The sequence below is a fragment of the Rhododendron vialii genome, chromosome 11a, assembly GCF_030253575.1.
Source record: "Rhododendron vialii isolate Sample 1 chromosome 11a, ASM3025357v1".
Classification (NCBI taxonomy): Eukaryota; Viridiplantae; Streptophyta; class Magnoliopsida; order Ericales; family Ericaceae; genus Rhododendron; species Rhododendron vialii.
In genome coordinates, this window is record NC_080567.1 from 38,391,760 (window position 1) to 38,411,363 (window position 19,604).

The 19,604-nt window shown below is 37.3% G+C and overlaps 1 protein-coding gene across 1 annotated transcript; it reads left to right on the forward strand.

Moving 5' to 3' along the window:
• Positions 1 to 17,091: 17,091 nt before the first annotated feature.
• Positions 17,092 to 19,548, forward strand: LOC131306627 (pentatricopeptide repeat-containing protein At2g21090). Its single transcript, XM_058332994.1, has one exon. It carries the CDS (start codon positions 17,394 to 17,396, stop codon positions 19,173 to 19,175), a length of 1,782 nt encoding a protein of 593 aa, XP_058188977.1. The 5' UTR covers positions 17,092 to 17,393; the 3' UTR covers positions 19,176 to 19,548.
• Positions 19,549 to 19,604: the final 56 nt, after the last annotated feature.

A 19,604-nucleotide genomic window follows, 5' to 3' on the forward strand; every position in this document is an offset into this window, starting at 1 on the left:
GACTTGAAGCTCGAGTATGTTAATATTTTGGCTTTTGGAGAGTTGCATTATTAGTCGATGTAGTCAATGGTATGAGTAAATGATTTTTTGTGACGATAAAATTATGTTGGTATGTGCCTTTAGGCACGATTAGTTTACTCACACTTAGCTTAGGTCACTTGAAATCATGTTGAATAACGAATTCTTCAATTCGTGCCTTCAGGCACGGGCAAGTAATGTAGTTACCTTAATTTCTATTTGTTCTCCATTTCAGGCTTCCTCTATCTCCCGCGGCCTCGCTACATTGATGTCTCCGTGCTGCAACCTCTTCAACCCATAACTCAAATTGGTGATGATTTTTATTTCGGCTTTGAATGATTTTGGTGTCCATAAAGGAAGCCTTAAAACTCTAGCTACTCCGATCTTTGTTGTTTTTACATTTAATTTAACTTAAAAAAAAGATTGTATTCAAGTTAGGCTTTTGATTGGAAAGCTAGGTTTTGGGTATTTATATGGTGTTGACAAATTAGTTGCAAATGTAAGCTATAAATCTCTTCCGGATTAGGGGACTTTAAGTTTTGCTTGAGCAACGCTACATATAGTTTTTGCAGTTTTTTTACCATCTTCCTAATGATTGTACAATATTATAATGACAGCCAACTATAGATTGGGAAAATAATAAGTTTAGGTACACTGCATCCAACCACTACACCATCTACTACATATTTTGTAGGGCTTATCTTGGGTCCCAAAAAAATACAGAAAAATATTCATAAATTTTAAAATAATATATTATGGGGCCCTGTAAAAAATCAGCTCTAACAAATATCGGTAAATATTATTTCTTGATTCGTAGGGGCGAAGCTGTGCAGTTAAACAGTTTCGTCCCTACAAATCAAGAAATAATACTTACTGATATTCTTTGGAGCTGATTTTTTACAGGGTCCCATAAAATAGTATTCTAAAATTTATGGACATTTTTATGTATTTTTTTGGGAGCCGGGGTGAGCCTCATAAAAAATGTAGTGGATGGATTGTAGTGTATGTAGCATCTCTCAACTCAGTCCTTTTTTAGTAAGAACTAACCAGGTATGCCAAGAGATTTAGCACCGACGTTTTGAATATAGTCACCCTCCATCACTCATGTTTGTACCACCAGTTTTGGACATCCTTTCTTTTTGGGGAGTGAAAATGGGAATAAAAAGGGCCCCGATCGAGTTGGGTGAGCAAGTTCATATTGTTTTGGTTCCTTTTGTATAGATCAACTTTATGGTAGCTTCATTCAATCAGATGGTCTTACACAATTTATGAAATTATATGGTATTTTTGGCTCAAATGGTTGTATGAAGAATAATGCAATTGCAGAAAATTATTGTATCATATTCGTAGCGTAGCTAAATGTCTGGTTTCTATTAGTCCGTCTAACTTCTTAATTACTAGAGAGCCATTGATGGTGTATTTGGATGCCTCTACAAGCTTGGTAAGGTAATTTCATTTGTTGCAATCATTTATTTTTGTAAACTCTCTCACCTTTTTTGAGGATCTTCAAGTATGTTGCATTAGATGTCTAACTACTAATTAATTGGCGTTTGATTCAGGCATTGTTTGATTGAAGGTTGCATTTCATGCTCTCTATAACAAGTTTATGTAGAGATGAAGGTTGAATGTCCTTAGCTTTATCTTCATATCGAAGTGGGGGAGGGCAAGTTGCTGTATGGGATTAAGTCACGAATATGGCAATTGCACCATCCACTAGGATAGAGCGGCTCGACTCCTCCTTTGTTAGTTTCTATTTGCAGCCACACCAATTAAATAACTTTCTTTCGTAATGTACTCTTTCCTATTAACTTTTTTTATCTTCCTAAAATGATTGGGGTTGGTCAGTGTTGCTTTTTCTTTCGGTTAATTAGATGTAGAGAATTTGTTTCTCCTTTAAAAGTAGAGAAAGGGAGCGTTCATTTTGATGCCCGTCTATGCTATGTTAATTTCTTTGGTGTTGAACCTATTGGTGTCTGTAACTTTTGTTTTTGACTATTTCATTTTGGCCAAAATTACACACTCCTCGACCAAGAAAGAAAATTACACACTCCTTGATAATTCATTTTAGTCATGTTAAAAAATGTACTGCGCCGTGCCTTCGGGCACGGGCAATTTCTAGTATATTACAAGCAGCTATGTTTTTTTTTTTTTTTCCATTTGTTCCTTCTTTTTTTCCTTTGACAGAACAAACATCCCCTGTAGTGCTTCAGTCAATAAGATCTCTCGCTATAGCTCTCTGCCAAACCAGAAAACCTTTTTTTTTGGCATCAAAGGAGAACATCATATATATTAATGAGAAGAAGATTACAAGCATTTAGCAAATACAAAACAAAACATAACACAACTGTGCTATCGTCTAAAATAAAGGACGCTGACGACATGCGAAGGCCCAGAGGCCTAAGGAACAGAACTGTAATACCCGTCCCGGATATTTAATATTTTAAACTCATATTTTAATTGAATTATGTGTTTATGGAGTTAATTCATATTTTGTGAGTATTTAGTAAAAATGCTATTAGTTGATTGCATAAGTTAGGGGTATGGTGGCTACACCATATAATTACCCTAGAGGAGATATTTTGTAAATATCCCCTCACTCTTTCTTTCCTGACATTAACGTAGAGAGAGAGAGAGAGAGAGAGAGAGAGAGAGAGAGAGAGAGAACGGCTGGAAGAAGAAGAAGAAGAGAAGGGAAAAACTCGAGGACTGGTCTTGATCGTCTTTGATCGAAACTCTATATGGTAATTCATGTTTTCTTGTATTTGATTTCATATTTAATTTGTTGAGATCATATATTTGAGGATTGAATTTGTGCCTAGAATAGATGGGCTTGGGTTAATTTGGATGTGAGTTGGAGTTCTTGGAAAGATTAGGAATCGAGTCTTAAATCTCTTGAATTTGGTGTTTAGAACTTGATTTGATTCGTGGGTTTTGATGTTCTTGAGTAGCTCTTTGTTATGTATGAGTTTGAGCATGATTTTGTGAAGTTTTGGTGAGTTTTAGATGAAATTTAAGTTGAGAAAAGGTTGGAAATCGGAGGATGAACAAGCTGAATTTTCGATGAAAACCCAGTCGGTACCCGTACCACTTTTTGGTGGTACCTGTACCGACGGATCAGAGCTGAAACATTTGGGTCGATTTTGGGGTGGGTACCGGTACTGAGTTTTGTGGTACCCGTACCTCTCGGGTAACTTTTCAGCATTTGTTGTGGAACTTTGGACGATCATATCTTTTTCATCCGAACTCCTTTTTGGGCAAATTATATATCGAAATTGATGTACTCGAAACGTACTTTCTAATGGTGGAGGTTTCAAAATCCAATTCTAATCCTAAAAGAAGTTATGGTCAAAATATGGTGAAATGGTTATAAGTTTCCATATAGATTTTGGAGATTAAGTGCTACTCTAACTTTATGTATGCTTTGATACACATATAGGTCTTTGAGATGGACATGTTTGTATTTGTTGGGCAATGTTTAATACCTAGTTAGCTCTACAACTTGATATTAAACATTCGTTTGAATGCCTTAGGGATGTTTGGTGACTTGGTTAACTTTTTGGCATGTGTTAGCTTAGTAAAATGTTTTGGAGTGTTATCATACATTTTGTTTGATCATTCCAATGGAGAAGTATGCTAATATGAGTTAGCCTGTGACTAGGTAGCAGGGTGGTCTGATGGGAGGTGTCGAAACCGTAAGTTTGGCATACTCCAGTCGAATCGAAGGTGAGTGTGTCTGATATAGTTCTTCTCGATAAGATATTGCTATGATGGTATGTATATATCTTGCTATGGTATTTTAGCTTTCAATATGATTATCGATATGTAAATAATGCGGTGGAGGTGATTATATATCAATGATATCATGCTAATCGAGGTTTGGCTATTGATATGGATATATGTGGTGGAAATTTGTATATCATGCTATATGTTGTCTTAGCTAATGGTATGCATGCTTGTTGTATGTTGATTGTACCTGCGAAAGGATTGTGGAGTGAGTCACGCCATGTCGTATGCCATTCCGTCTAATTAACGGAGGTTGGGAGCATGGTTTGCGGGACACAATGCCTTAGGTACATGGTGTTACCCAAATTATGCAACCTAGAGGGGGGGTGAATAGGATTGCTAGTAATAATTACCAATAAAAATTTATCTCTAACAATATATGCAAACAATAAGTATGCAATCAAAATAGAGAGATAGAGAGATAGAACCCGTTTATAGTGGTTCGGTCCGGATTTGTCCACGGTCCGGCCCTACTCCACTTCTCCTCAAGCAATTACTTGAAGGTTAGACTAATCTTTAAAAGATTACAACTTGTAAGTCTTGCGGGTGCTTACAAGAACCGAATGCCTCTAGCTTTCCCGAGGAGCTAGCACAACCGCAAGAATTTTCTCCGAAAACTTCTCAAAAACAATAACACCCAAATTCCAACCCGAATTTGGTCTTCTAAGCTTTCAAGTGTTTGACTCAAACACTCACTTAGGAAATACAAGTATGTGAAGAAGGTATGAAAATTATCGCTCACGACTTGTACAAATTTTCTCTCAAGAATAATATGAAAGTGGAAGAACAATGAGAATTTTTGGCTTTGATCTTTTGAGAATTTGCTCTTGCAATAATATGGAATGTTGTAGCTTGTGTGTGTACTCATTAATGAGTTCTTGATGCCTTATATAGCCATCCATATGCTTCCTAGCCGTTGGAAACTAGCCGTTGGAACTAGCCGTTGGAAACTAGCCGTTGGAAACTAGCCGTTGGAAACTAGCCGTTGGAAACTAGCCGTTTGATAGAGTGGTCATCCGGGTGGTCGTCCGGTTGTCACAGCTTTCTGTTCAGACAGCCGGCTTGTCAGCCGGTTCGTCAACCTGTGGCTCACAATTTCATCTAAATAAACCGTTAAAGCATGTATTGAGCTCAATAAAGTCTTTGTAAATATAAATCATGAATCCAAGAGACTTTATGCTATATTTCAAGGTCACGAAAATATTTAATTCGGGAATCGACTTTTCGATAATTTTGTTTTTGCCGAATAAAAATATCATTGAATTAATCATCAAAATAATTAATAGAGATGCATATAAATTTTCACAAATTATAATGCATACATTTTTCAACAATCTCCCCCTTTTTGATGATGACACAAAATGATAGTTTTTATTCAAGTAGGAGTTATACCAATCTCCCCCTTAATACATGCACCAAAGCAGTTATCTATGATCAACGAGTAATAGCAATAATCATCAGATCATAGCAAGCAATTTTTTAAATTTGCCCAAAATGGCAAGATAGATCAATTAAAACTTGGCTTTTTCTCCCCCTGTGACATCATAAAAAAAAACTAAAAAGAGAAAAACAATAGGGCCATGGTTCCAGCACCATGCCGCTCTTGCCCTGTAGCACTCTATCTTCGTTCATTGAGAGCTTGGCGTCCTTGATTTTCGTATTCTCGAATAATGGCTGCTACAACGGCAGCTATAATGCCAATCCAATACCACAGAGTATCCACATTTACATTCCATCCGAACCATGGTGGTATTCTCATGGTAAGTAACGCACACAGCAGAATGAAGATAAAGAGTTGCATCCAAATGGTTTGGATAAACAACCTGAACTCTGCTCGTTCGGCATCTCTTTCGTAAAACTCAAACGGTAACCCTTGCGGTATGTTTACCATTGCTTGATGAGAGATTTAGGCCGAGAGAGAAGGAGAGATAGATAGATGAGGAGATAGAGATTGTGTTGTTGAATTTATAGAGTATGAGATTGCCGAATTGTTTGAAATGCTGCGCCGAATTGTTTGAAATGGTGCGCCGAATTGTTTGAAATGGTGCGCCGAATTGATTGAATTGCTGCGCCGAAAGAGAGATAGGATAGGGGATGCGGCGCCGAATAGGACAAGAATAGGGGAAGAAAATTGTGTTCGGGTGTTTATTGTTGTGTCCCCTTAATACATGCTCCCCCTAAAAGAGAGCTTTTTAAAGAATGCGAGGGGTATTACCGAGAATGATTATCCCTGCAAGCTTAGAGACAAGAAATTCATATCGGCGAAGTATATAAGAGACAATTTAAGCACTAAGCCATGAAGTTCATACAAACTAAGTGTAACAGACTTAATAAATCAGAGTTAGCAACGCAAAAGCTTGAATAAGTCTCAACCTCACGGTTGTCCGCTTGGACATCCGCTTGGACATCCGACTGACTGTCACGACCCTGACCCGCCCCTTGAGGTCTTAATCATGACAAATGCCAGTGATTTCTAGCAGAGGGCTCCCAAAAGACGGATTTCCAAAACCCACGAAATTATCAGCATATAACAGATTTGTTCAAGACTCAAAATAAATGATCAAACTTGATTCTTGTACATCTAACCAACACTTAAACATGTAAAGAAGGTAGGAGATCCCTACCTCGAGGGTTAGAAGCAAGCCCGAACATGGAGGAAACCTCAAAGTGCTCCGATCATGATTCTTCTTCGATCAATAGGAAGATCTCGTCGCGTAGAACAACTTTAGTACTTGGGATTTTTCCGAAATCTCATTCTAAGGCGATGAAATCGAAGAGAGAAGTTTGGAGGAGAGGTGAGAAAGAGAGAGAGTCGGTCGAGGGAGTAGAGAGAGAGAAACGTGTGTGTGTCTGCCCGGAAAAGAAAAGAAATATATGTGGGGGAGAATTATCCCCTACACACACCTTCACTTATACACCCATGCATATTACACTTGCATCCCGAACTTCTAAATTCTAGCACATTCGACATCCGAACTCATTCTCCATTTTATATCACAACTCATGCCTTAATAAAACATAAAGAATTATGGAAATAAAATACGGGTCTCTACACTGACAAATGCAGGTTAAGTCCAGAAAACGTTTAAGAGGAGTAGCATTAAAGACCATAAAACTGTTTTTCTGCATACCAAACACAGGAAAATGAATCATATGATAAAATGTTTGGAGGGTGATTTCTTTATCAAGATCATTTGTACTCTCCATCAAGTATGATATTTACGAATTCAATCAACTCAACATTGAATCCAAAAAAAACTTTTGACATCAAGAACACAACTTTTTCATAAATGATTAGACATGCCGAGTTCTCGTCGAATGAAACAAAATTGTTCTTCACCAAGGGGTTTTGTGAAAATGTCCGCCAATTGCTTGTCGGTACTAATAAAGTTAAGTTCAATATCCCCTTTTTGAACATGATCTCTTATAAAATGATGTCTAATCTCAATATGTTTTGTTCGAGAATGTTGAATTGGATTCTTGGTTAAGCTAATTGCACTAGTATTATCACATTTAATAGGAATATGATCATATTGCAAATTGAAATCCTCCATTTGTTGTTTGATCCACAATATTTGGGCACAACAACTTCCGGCCGCTACATATTCCGCCTCGGCGGTAGATAGAGCTACGGAATTTTGTTTCTTGCTATGCCAAGACACTAGAGAGTGCCCTAGAAATTGGCAAGTCCCACTTGTACTTTTACGATCAACTTTGAAACCTCCAAAATCCGCATCCGAATAACCAATTAAATCAAATGCAACTCCACGTGGATAAAACAATCCTAAGTCATGAGAACCGGCAACATATTTAAAAATACGTTTAATAGCTTTTAAATGCGATTCTTTAGGACATGATTGAAATCTAGCACACATGCAAACACTAAACATTATATCCGGTCTACTTGCAGTGAGATAAAGTAATGAGCCGATCATACCTCGATACATCTTTTCATTGACGGCCTTACCATTCTCATCTTTGTCTAGCTTAGTTGATGTGCTCATTGGTGTGCTCGTTGGCTTTGATCCTTCCATGCCAAACTTCTTAATAAGTTCTTTCGCATACTTGGCTTGGTTGATTAGGATCCCCTCATTAGTTTGCTTGATTTGAAGTCCGAGGAAGAAGTTAAGCTCCCCCATCATACTCATTTCAAATTCACCTTGCATACACTTAGCAAACTCTTTGCACATATTATCATTAGTGGCACCAAAGACAATATCATCAACATATATTTGAATAATGAGCATATCTTTACCTTTGGCTTTAATGAAAAGAGTAGTATCAATTTTTCCACGAGTAAAGCCATTGTCAAGCAAGAATGAACTAAGTCTATCATACCATGCACGTGGTGCTTGCTTCAAACCATATAAAGCTTTTGAGAGTTTAAAAACATGATCGGGGTATACATGATCTTCAAAGCCGGGAGGTTGTTTGACATAAACTTCTTCATTTATGAACCCATTCAAAAATGCACTTTTCACATCCATTTGATAAAGCTTGAAATTTTTGAAAGATGCAAAGGCAAGTAATATGCGAATAGCCTCTAATCTAGCTACCGGTGCAAAAGTTTCTTCAAAATCAATACCTTCTTCTTGATTATAACCTTGAGCAACAAGTCTAGCTTTATTCCTAACAATATTTCCGGATTCATCTAGCTTGTTACGAAAAACCCATTTAGTACCTATAATAGTGTGATCAAGAGGCTTAGGTACTAATGCCCAAACTTTATTCCTTTCAAATTGATTCAACTCATCTTGCATGGCCAAAATCCAATTTTCATCATCTTGAGCTTCCGGAAAGTTTTTAGGCTCAATTTGAGAAACAAAAGCTTGATTTTCACAAAAATTTCTATGAGACGAGCGAGTGGTTACCCCTTTCGAAACTTCTCCAAGAATCAAGTCCTTTGGATGGTTTTGCACGAATCTCCAATCCTTGGAAAGATCTTGGTTGTCTCCCATGACATCTTGAGGTTGATTAATAACTTCATCTTCTTTGATTTGAGAGCTTTCTACTTGAGTATCACCATCAACTTTTTCTTGAATTGTCAAGTCATGAATCTCATGTGTAATTTCTAAGTCATCATTATCAACAACATCCTTAGTAGCACAAGGATTAGATTCATCAAAGGAAACGTGAATAGATTCTTCAACAAGATTAGTGCGCTTATTATAAATTCTATATGCTTTGCTAGTAAGAGAGTAACCAATAAAGATGCCTTCATCCGATTTTGAATCAAATTTACCCAAGTCATCTTTTCCATTGTTTAATACATAACATTTACAACCGAAGGCATGAAAGTAATTAATGTTGGGTATTCTACCATTCCAAAGCTCATAAGGAGTTTTCTTGAGGATAGGCCTAATTAAAACTCGATTCAAAATATAGCATGAGGTATTAACGGCTTCCGCCCAAAAATATTTTGGCAAAGAGTTTTCACAAAGCATAGTGCGGGCCATTTCTTCCAAAGTACGATTCTTTCTCTCTACTACTCCATTTTGTTGAGGAGTACGAGGTACGGAAAAGTTATGACCAATACCATGTTCATCACAAAACTTTTCATATAAAGAATTGTCAAGTTCTTTTCCATGATCCGTACGAATGTTAGAAATAACAAATCCTTTTTCATTTTGAACTCTTCTACAAAGTTTAGTGAAATTAGGATAAGCCTCATTCTTATGAGCTAGGAACATCACCCATGTATATCTAGAGAAATCATCAACAACAACAAGACAATAATAGTTTCCACAAAGACTTGGAGAGCGAGTTGGTCCAAACAAATCCATATGAAGTAATTGCAAAGGTCTAGTAGTTGAAACAACATTTTTGGACTTAAAAGAAACCTTGGTTTGTTTTCCTTGTTGGCAAGGACCACAGAGTCTATCTTTTTCAAATTTGATTTTAGGAAGACCTTTTACCAAATTTTTTCTAGAGAGTTTTGAAATAGCATCCATACTTGCATGTCCTAGGCGCCTATGCCAAAGCCAACTATTTTCACTCAAAGCGGAAAAACATTTTATATCACAATTACTTAAATCATTGAGATTAAAAACATATACATTTTCAAATCTTTGTCCAACGAAGAGTGTCTTGTTGCTTTTGACATTTTCAATGATACATTTGGATTTTTCAAAGATAACACGATTTCCTCTATCACATAATTGACTTATGCTAAGAAGATTGTGTTTTAAACCACTAACAAGTAAAACATCTTCAATAATAGGAGAATTACCTATATCACCGATTCCTATGATTTTGCCTTTGTTGTTGTCTCCAAATGTGACATGTCCACCATCTTTAGACGAAAGAGAATTGAAAGCCCTCTTGTCACCGGTCATGTGTCTTGAACATCCACTATCAAGGTACCAACTTCCTTCCTTGAGAGAACTTTTGAAGCATACCTACAATAGCACATCAATTCTTGACTTTTGGTACCCAAATCATCTTGGGTCCTTGAAGGTTAGCATTGATACGGTTCTTAGGAACCCAAACCTTTTTTGCATTAGAAGATGAGTATCCTTTCATAGGACATGTAGGAGAAATATGACCAATTTTACCACAATAATGACATGTCAATTTAGAATGGCTAGAAGGAGGAACATCTTTTTCAAAAAGATTTTTGTGTTGAGTGGGATTATAACCAATTCCGGCCTTGTGAAAAGAAACCATTTGTTTTCCAAGAAGAATGTCTAAACTTTCTTTTCCATTAGTGAGTTTTGAAAGAGAATTAGTTAAATCATCAATTTGTTTTTCTAAATATTCGTTTTTGGAAGTATCCTTCAAATACTCTTTTTCTTTTTCCAAAGAGGTTCTTAAACTTTCATTTTCTTCCTCCAAAATATCTTTCTCTTCAATTAAATCATCTATTTCTAGTGAAAGATCTTTAGCAACCTTTTTAAGAAATTTGTTTTTAGAAACAACCTTTTCAAATTCTACTTTCAACTCTTTATAGGCAATAAATAATTCATCAAAGGAATAGGATGAGTCGAGATCTACCTCGTTTTCTTCGATGGCCATGAAACACAAGTTAGCGACCTCTTGTTGCTCATCGTCCTCATCGGAGCTACTATCGTCACTATTGTCCCATGCGGCCATCATAGCTCTCTTTTTGTCCTTCTTTGAATATTTTTTTGCATATGGACATTCACTTTTGATGTGGCCGGGCTTCTTGCACTCGTAGCAAATGATTGGATCCTTTTTACTATTTTCTTCTTTGCCTCCATCTTTTCTTGAAAATCCTCTGCCTTTGTGAGATGCTCTATTTTTGAGGAGTTTCTTGAACGTTTTTGTGATGAGCGCCATTTCATCATCCTCACTTTCGTTGCTTGAATCCTCCTTGCTTTTTGATTTGCTTGTTGTACTTTTGAAAGCAAGATCCTTAACTTTCTTCTCTTTTTCACCCTTGAGGTTGTGATGCATTTCCTCCGTCATGAGAGATCCCATGAGCTTGTCCATCGTGTATGTTGAGAAATCTTTGGATTGTAGGATGATGGAGGTGGTAGTGTCCCAATTGGTTGGCATGGAACGGAGCACCTTCCTTGTCATTTCGGATTGACTGTAAATCTTTCCAAGAGCTTTTAAACCGTTAGTAATACTAGCAAATCTAGCAAACATTTGAGATATAGATTCATCCGGTTTCATTTTGAAGAGCTCATAGCTATGCACAAGAATATCAATTTTGGACTCCTTAACTTGACTATCTCCTTCATGTGACATTTCTAACTTATCCCATATTTCTTTAGCCGATTCACATGCGGAAACACAATCATATTCATTGGGAGTAATAGCACAAAAAAGAAGGTTCATAGCTCTATAGTTCTTTTCTATTGAAGCCTTTTCCAAATGACTCCACTCATAATCTGGTTTAGGCATAGTCTCTTCTCCAACTTTCTTAGTAGGAATAATGGGACCATTTTTGATAATTTTCCATAGATCATAATCCGTGGATTGAATAAAGATCATCATTCTATTTTTCCAATGAGAGTAATTTTCTCCGGTGAACAAGGGAGGTCTATTGGACGATTGACCTTCGATACAAGAAACATTACTAGTGGTTGCCATGGATCTTAACTCTTAGATGGTTAAATCTACAAACAAGAGCCGAGGCTCTGATACCAATTGTTACCCAAATTATGCAACCTAGAGGGGGGGTGAATAGGATTGCTAGTAATAATTACCAATAAAAATTTATCTCTAACAATATATGCAAACAATAAGTATGCAATCAAAATAGAGAGATAGAGAGATAGAACCCGTTTATAGTGGTTCGGTCCGGATTTGTCCACGGTCCGGCCCTACTCCACTTCTCCTCAAGCAATTACTTGAAGGTTAGACTAATCTTTAAAAGATTACAACTTGTAAGTCTTGCGGGTGCTTACAAGAACCGAATGCCTCTAGCTTTCCCGAGGAGCTAGCACAACCGCAAGAATTTTCTCCGAAAACTTCTCAAAAACAATAACACCCAAATTCCAACCCGAATTTGGTCTTCTAAGCTTTCAAGTGTTTGACTCAAACACTCACTTAGGAAATACAAGTATGTGAAGAAGGTATGAAAATTATCGCTCACGACTTGTACAAATTTTCTCTCAAGAATAATATGAAAGTGGAAGAACAATGAGAATTTTTGGCTTTGATCTTTTGAGAATTTGCTCTTGCAATAATATGGAATGTTGTAGCTTGTGTGTGTACTCATTAATGAGTTCTTGATGCCTTATATAGCCATCCATATGCTTCCTAGCCGTTGGAAACTAGCCGTTGGAACTAGCCGTTGGAAACTAGCCGTTTGAAACTAGCCGTTGGAAACTAGCCGTTGGAAACTAGCCGTTGGAAACTAGCCGTTTGATAGAGTGGTCATCCGGGTGGTCGTCCGGTTGTCACAGCTTTCTGTTCAGACAGCCGGCTTGTCAGCCGGTTCGTCAACCTGTGGCTCACAATTTCATCTAAATAAACCGTTAAAGCATGTATTGAGCTCAATAAAGTCTTTGTAAATATAAATCATGAATCCAAGAGACTTTATGCTATATTTCAAGGTCACGAAAATATTTAATTCGGGAATCGACTTTTCGATAATTTTGTTTTTGCCGAATAAAAATATCATTGAATTAATCATCAAAATAATTAATAGAGATGCATATAAATTTTCACAAATTATAATGCATACATTTTTCAACACATGGGAATGTGGCAGACGTGTCACTGCATGCTTGTGTGATTTACATTCATGCTGTCATTAATTCAGTTATTGTTATGTGGTTGTTTATTTGATAAGATTGCTATGTTTGGCGGATGTGGTGGTTATAACTAATATACTCATATGGGTATTGCAGTTATGTTGGTGGTGAATATTCTTATTGATATTCCTTCGGGTATTGTGATATCTTATCGAGCACTTCTATGTCTCACACACTCTGGTTGTCCTTTTTGGATTGCCAGATAGCAGGTGGCTTAGCGTGGGTCCACTACTGGTCAACGCCTTGGAGAGTGCTGGGACTCGTGTTGGGTGATGTCTTTGGTTAGATTGTTGTGTAGCTGATTCGTCTAGAAGTTAACCTACATGTTTTGTAATTAATTGAAGAGAGGGATATTCATTATGACTTGTGAGTTGAGTTTTTGGCGTTGACTCATTTCTATTTTATGTGAGAAGTCTTCCGCTAAGTTATATTCTGATTGGTTGTAGAGTGTGGTGTGGTCTTTTGTGTGGAATGCCACGTGGCCGCGCCGACTCGGGCCCACTTTGGGTGTCGTTTGCAGGGCGGGGCGTGACAAGAACACAGTGTGAATACACGAAAAAACAATAAAAAGAAAAATTCGAGTGTCTACACTGTGTCTTATTTGTTTACTGCATGGCAAGAGTTATTTTGATCAAAAGCATGAGTTTTAGGGAAAAGCAAATGGATGAAACCGGGTAGAATTTGTGCATTTAAAGTTGATGATACTTTTAGCTTCCAAGAGTTTTTTTGTTTTTTTGTAAGTAAGCTTCCAAGAGTTCTCTTGATCATTAGGATTATACTTTGCTATTTTTAAATTGTTCCATCCAATGAGGTTAACAACATTTGACGCGTTGTCTTTCTTTGATTCACGTTTTAATTGAATGGTCTCTCTCTTTGTGATGGTAACGAGTAAAAACCCTCATCAGACATATAGCTAGAGAGATGCTTTTTGTTTTATCTAAATTATGATTTTGTGTTAGTTTACTTTTTTTATAATTTTGGCTTCTATAGTAGACCATATTCATAATTCTTTCCAAAATTCTGATGACTATACACAATTCCTAAGAGGGTAAAGATAATTTGCTTTCTTTTTTGTCAAGGTTTATTGTTGCAGTGGTACCATAGGCAAGGTTTTAGTAACTATAGTTGTTGGGACAAATCAACCATGAGGTTGTGCTCAAGCAATAAAATTACTTGAAATTGGTATATACAAGGGTTAGTCATGTAAAGCTAATTGATCAAATTGATTTATAGTGGCCCAAGCCCCCAAGCTATTCAAATGTAAGCTGCCATTGTTTTCCTCTCTTTTTTGTACGTTTTCTACTTTGGTAGGCTTAGAAACTCAAAATACCCTATACAGGCTAATTCTTTTGTGATAACATTGAGCTTATAAAAACATAAGTTGTGAATTATAAAAACAGAAGCCGGAAACACGACAAAGTGAATTATAAATTTAAAAGTTTTGTGGTGGAGTAAAATCCACTTGCCATGTCCTTGGTCATGTTAGAGCAAATATAAAATCTTTAGGAAATGCAAGTTTACATTCATTTCGTAAAATTCTATAACATTGTTTCCATAGCTCTTTACTTATTTTCAATTTCAACTATAGTTCCTAATTATTTTTGATAAACAATTTTTTACTTTCTATGGTAGTAGAAAGGAGGTGATGATCGTGCTTTTTTTAGAGAGCCCGAAGAGTTGAAGGAGAAGTATTCTCGGTAGTTTTTTGTTGTGTTTCTGAACAAAAGATTTTTTCTAAACAAAAGTCAATTGATCCTATTTAATCATGTTGCACCAACGTTTAGATTTTTTTTCACAAATGTTTAGATTCAATATGCAAGTATCTAGAGATGGAAGGTGGCGGTGGATGTTATACTGTTGACTATCCTCCTCCGAATGATTCCCATTTGATCTTCTTATTTTTATATAGTTGGCTATCATTCTATCTTTTTTAGTTGGTAGCTGTTAAGTGCGACATCAATTATGGTGGCTTTGAATTTTGGTGGGTAGGCCCCCACCATATGCTGAATTCAATGGTCTTAGTGATATTGAAAATTCTTTTGATTGACTTAGTGAATGTTTGTGATTTGAATAGCTCCTTCAAAATGGTTTTGATTCCTTAAGTAATATTTTTTATTGAGAGTATGCAATTGTATTGTTGATAGTACAAGAAATTTTTATATTAACTTAATGCTTTTTAATAAGTGCCTTCAGGCACGGGCTCTTTTGTTGGGACTGTGTAGTGATCGTATTGCGTCGTGCCTTCAGGCACCGGCACAATCGATAGGGATTGGAAAATTGTTTGTTCTTTATTTGTTGATTCAAGTTAAACAAATCAATGAATATGTTTGGGTTATTGCATTCTGCATAGTTAGATTCGTTATACGGGGGTGATATATTGCAAGCAAGTCCAGTTGTGTGAGGGTTGATATATTGCATGCCGAGTCCAGAATTTATTTGTGTGTGCAGATCGTGAAGGCACGGGCAATTTCTAGTAAACCTAAATGGAAGGGGGAAAAAACTAATTCGGAACCAATTTTTATCTCCACTTAGATACTCCATGCATTTTGATCGTGTCGTTTCTGTATCAAAAATAATCAGTAAAACAAAATAATTACTACTACTTAAAGGATAGCGGTAAGTACTCCGGGTATCGTCCTCATGGATTACGAAGGCTAAGTTGTAGTTATTTCAATCGATTTCTAAACTAATTCAGAAAGAGATTTGATTGTTGGATTTCGAAAATATTAAAAACGAAATTAAATTAAAGCAATTAAGAAGTAGAGAAAGTTTATGAGTGAAAAGATATAGGGTTTCGAATCCACTCGACTCATTGTAACAATATTTATGCGATGATAAAGGTTAATTATTCGAATCAATCCGGATATCGTTAGGGTTCGCAGGTCCTCACGGTATCGCCTAAAGATATTTATGAATCACCAAATAGCATGGAGTATCGCCGCCAAGCACGAATCGTCTTATTAGTACGACCCGTCTCTATAGCACGGATCGTCTAATAGCACGGCGTGTCTTACGGAGCATATATAACCAAGGATGGGATCAGGGGGGGTCTAGTAGCGGCGACCGCCACGACAAGAATTTTAAAAAATGCAATTATTATATGTAAAAAAAAAATTTATGCCAAACTTTTATAGTTTCGCCACCACTAAATTTTTTTAGTATACATTTCGCCACTGCTAGGGTAAAATCCTGGTTCCGTCCTTGTATATAACCCATCTTACTCAGTTATCACAAACAATTAAGAACTGTTGTATGAACGTGCATAAATCTTAGGAAAACACAAGATTTGATAGGAAAAATTAACACGATAAATAAAATCTTCAAGTCAGACAGCCTTGATTTGAATAATAAAAATACTGAATCAAAACATAAATATTATTACTGAGAGTGCGAGTTTCATCTATGCCCTAGAAAAAGATTTAGCCGGACATCGATTCGGAAACCGCGACAAACTTCTACAGTATTATGTTCCAGTCGAACTGCTCTGTTCCGCCCCCAAGGCTGACTGACTTCAGTAGGTTAACTTCTCGTCATATAGAGTTCAATTAAAGCATTAATTACATTAGAGACATGGGACTTTATGTAATTACTAATCAACAATTCTTCTTTAAAGATCTTTACACTTCAGCCCCAGTCTTCCATTAAATCTTCTTTTTATCCAATATTTTGAGTAACGAGCTCAATCACCCTGTAGACACAAAAAAAGAACAAAATAATATAAAGTAACATAGATAAATGACTAACGAATATAGTTTGGAAGGCCATAATATCAATATTTTGACACTTATCACATGTACGCTAAAATTGTACTTTATAGTATTGTCATTAGACACTGATAAGTTAATTGATGCTTGTTTGGTGAAAGAGAGATTATTGAATTTTTAGGGCATTGCTCTAAAGGTTTCTCCTCATCGTACATTGGCACATCAGCATTGAATTGAATAATCTTAGTGAGAGTGGCATTTGTGTATTACAGTATGAGATAGTTGTGCCCTAATTCAGATAATGAGCATGATCGATCGAAAGTGTGAGCACAAACAGAAAAAAAAAGTGCCTTTTTAAAGTCTTTCCAAGTACTGAAATTTGCAAAATCGAAAAATCGATAGCGCAAGCACAAAATGAAATGCTCAATTGAAGGAGTATTTGACCAAAGGTTCTGCCTGTGTTAATGTCGTGGTAACTTTCTATTGACCACTAAATTGTCCCTCCTGCGAAGACACTAACAGACAATCCCCAATCTCGGTCTACCTTACCATCCGTAGATCCTCATCGTCACTCATCACAGCCGCCAATGCTCGCCGGAGCCGACCACTCGTAACCGCCGATGCAGACGAACAACACAGCCTCACATGGTGTCCTTATGCAATGCTCCCACCTCGATTCCTCAAACCCAATAGCAAACCCTGCGTCGTCCAGGCCATCTTCAAACTCTGCTCTCAAGGCCACCTCTCACAAGCCGTCGATTCTCTAGACCTTTTGGCACGCAAAGGTCAACGCCTAGACTCTCAAACTCTAGCTTTCCTCTTACAACAGTGTGCGAATTCTCACTCTCTTAAAGAAGGTAAATTGGTTCACCTCCATTTGAAAGTCACTGGTCGGAAGAAACCCGACACGTTGCTGTCCAACCACTTGATCAAGTTCTACTGCAGATGTGGCGAGCACGTGGAAGCACGCAAGGTGTTTGATAAAATGTCCGCGAGAAATTTGTATTCTTGGAATAGTATGCTTTCTGGGTATGCGAAATCAGGGATGATTAAACCCGCTAGGAGGTTGTTTGATAAAATGCCTGAGAGAGATGTTGTGTCTTGGAATACGATGGTGGTTGCGTATGCGCAAAGTGGGTGTTGCTATGAGGCTTGGATGTTTTATTTAGATTTCAGGAGGTCGGCTATTGGGTTTAGTGAGTTTAGCTTTGCTGGTGTTTTTACGGTTTGTGTGAAGTTGAAGGAACTGGGACTTACCAGGCAGGTTCATTGTCAGGTTTTGGTTGCCGGGTTCTTGTCGAATGTGGTTCTTTCTAGTTCTGCAGTTGATGCTTATGCCAAATGTGGGGAGATGAGTGATGCAAGGAAATTGTTTGATGAGATGGGTGTCAGGGATGTCCTTGCTTGGACTACCTTAGTCTCAGGATATGCCAAGTGGGGTGATATGCAAGCGGCTAGTGAATTGTTTGATGCAATGCCTGAGAAGAACCCTGTGTCATGGACTGCTTTGATCGCTGGGTATGCTCGGAATAGCATGGGAAACAAGGCCCTTGAAATGTTCTCAAAGATGATGATGTTTCGATTTAGACCAGATCAATTCACTTTCAGCAGTTGTCTTTGCGCTTGTGCGAGCATAGCTTCACTTAAGCTTGGCAAGCAAATTCATGCTTATTTGACACGAACTGGTTTTAGGCCGAACGCGATAGTCATCAGTTCTCTTATTGACATGTATTCGAAGTGTGGAAGTTTGGGAGACGGGAGGCGCGTTTTTGATATTATGGGTAATAAGCAAAACTGTGTGCTATGGAACACGATGTTATCAGCCTTAGCACAGCATGGCTACGGTGAGGCAGCAACAAAGATGTATGATGACATGGTAAGATCAGATGTTAAACCAGATAGGATAACCTTTGTTGTCATACTCAATGCATGCAGTCACTCTGGTCGTATAGAAGAGGGGCTTGCTTGTTTTCATTCAATGACTTGTGATCATGGCATTGTACCTGACCAAGAGCATTATGCATGCTTAACCGATCTCTTGGGTCGAGCTGGACGTTTTGATGAATTGATGAACGAGCTTGAAAAGATGCCTTGTAAAGCTGATGGTCTGGTGTGGAATGCCTTACTTGGTGTTTGTAGGATTCATGGAAACTTAGAGTTGGGCAGAAAAGCAGCTGAAAAGCTTATTGAATTAGAGCCTCAATCCTCTGCAGCCTATGTCTTTCTGTCAAGTATATATTCTGCCCTTGGGAATTGGGAGTCTGTGGAGAAGGTGAGACATCTTATGAATAAGAGATGCGTGAAGAAGGAACGGGCCATTAGTTGGGTAGAAATCAGAAACAAGCATCATGCTTTTACTGTATCAGATAGGTTGCACCCCTCGAATGAGGAAATATGCTCCGTTTTGGAACTTTTAGCAGGGCAGATGGAAGAAGATGCCTAATTACGTGATACTGGGGGCTAAACTTCGTCATTTTTGTTTTCCAAGTGTGTATACCTCCATTCAAATTTGTAACACGTTGTTTCTATTCTGAAGAACAGGCAGGCATGCTGGGCCTGCTGTCACTAAAGATCACTGCTTTCCAGATTCCATAAGATGAATATTTACAACCGTATTTATAAGTTCCCTTCTTTATTTCCGAAGCCTGAGATATTTAGATAGATGGGATAACCTACGTTTTTCTTCATTGTGTCATTGTTTATTTCCCGAATGTTCTTCGCATGGAAGTCAGATTATATTGTTCGCTGCATTAACCAAATTGTGTAATTCATTACGAATGCATCCATTTCTGGATTTAAGGGTAGTTCTTTCTTGAAGCCTAACTCTGTTTTTTCAAAGTGCAACTTTTATGAAAGAATTTTCACCCCTCAT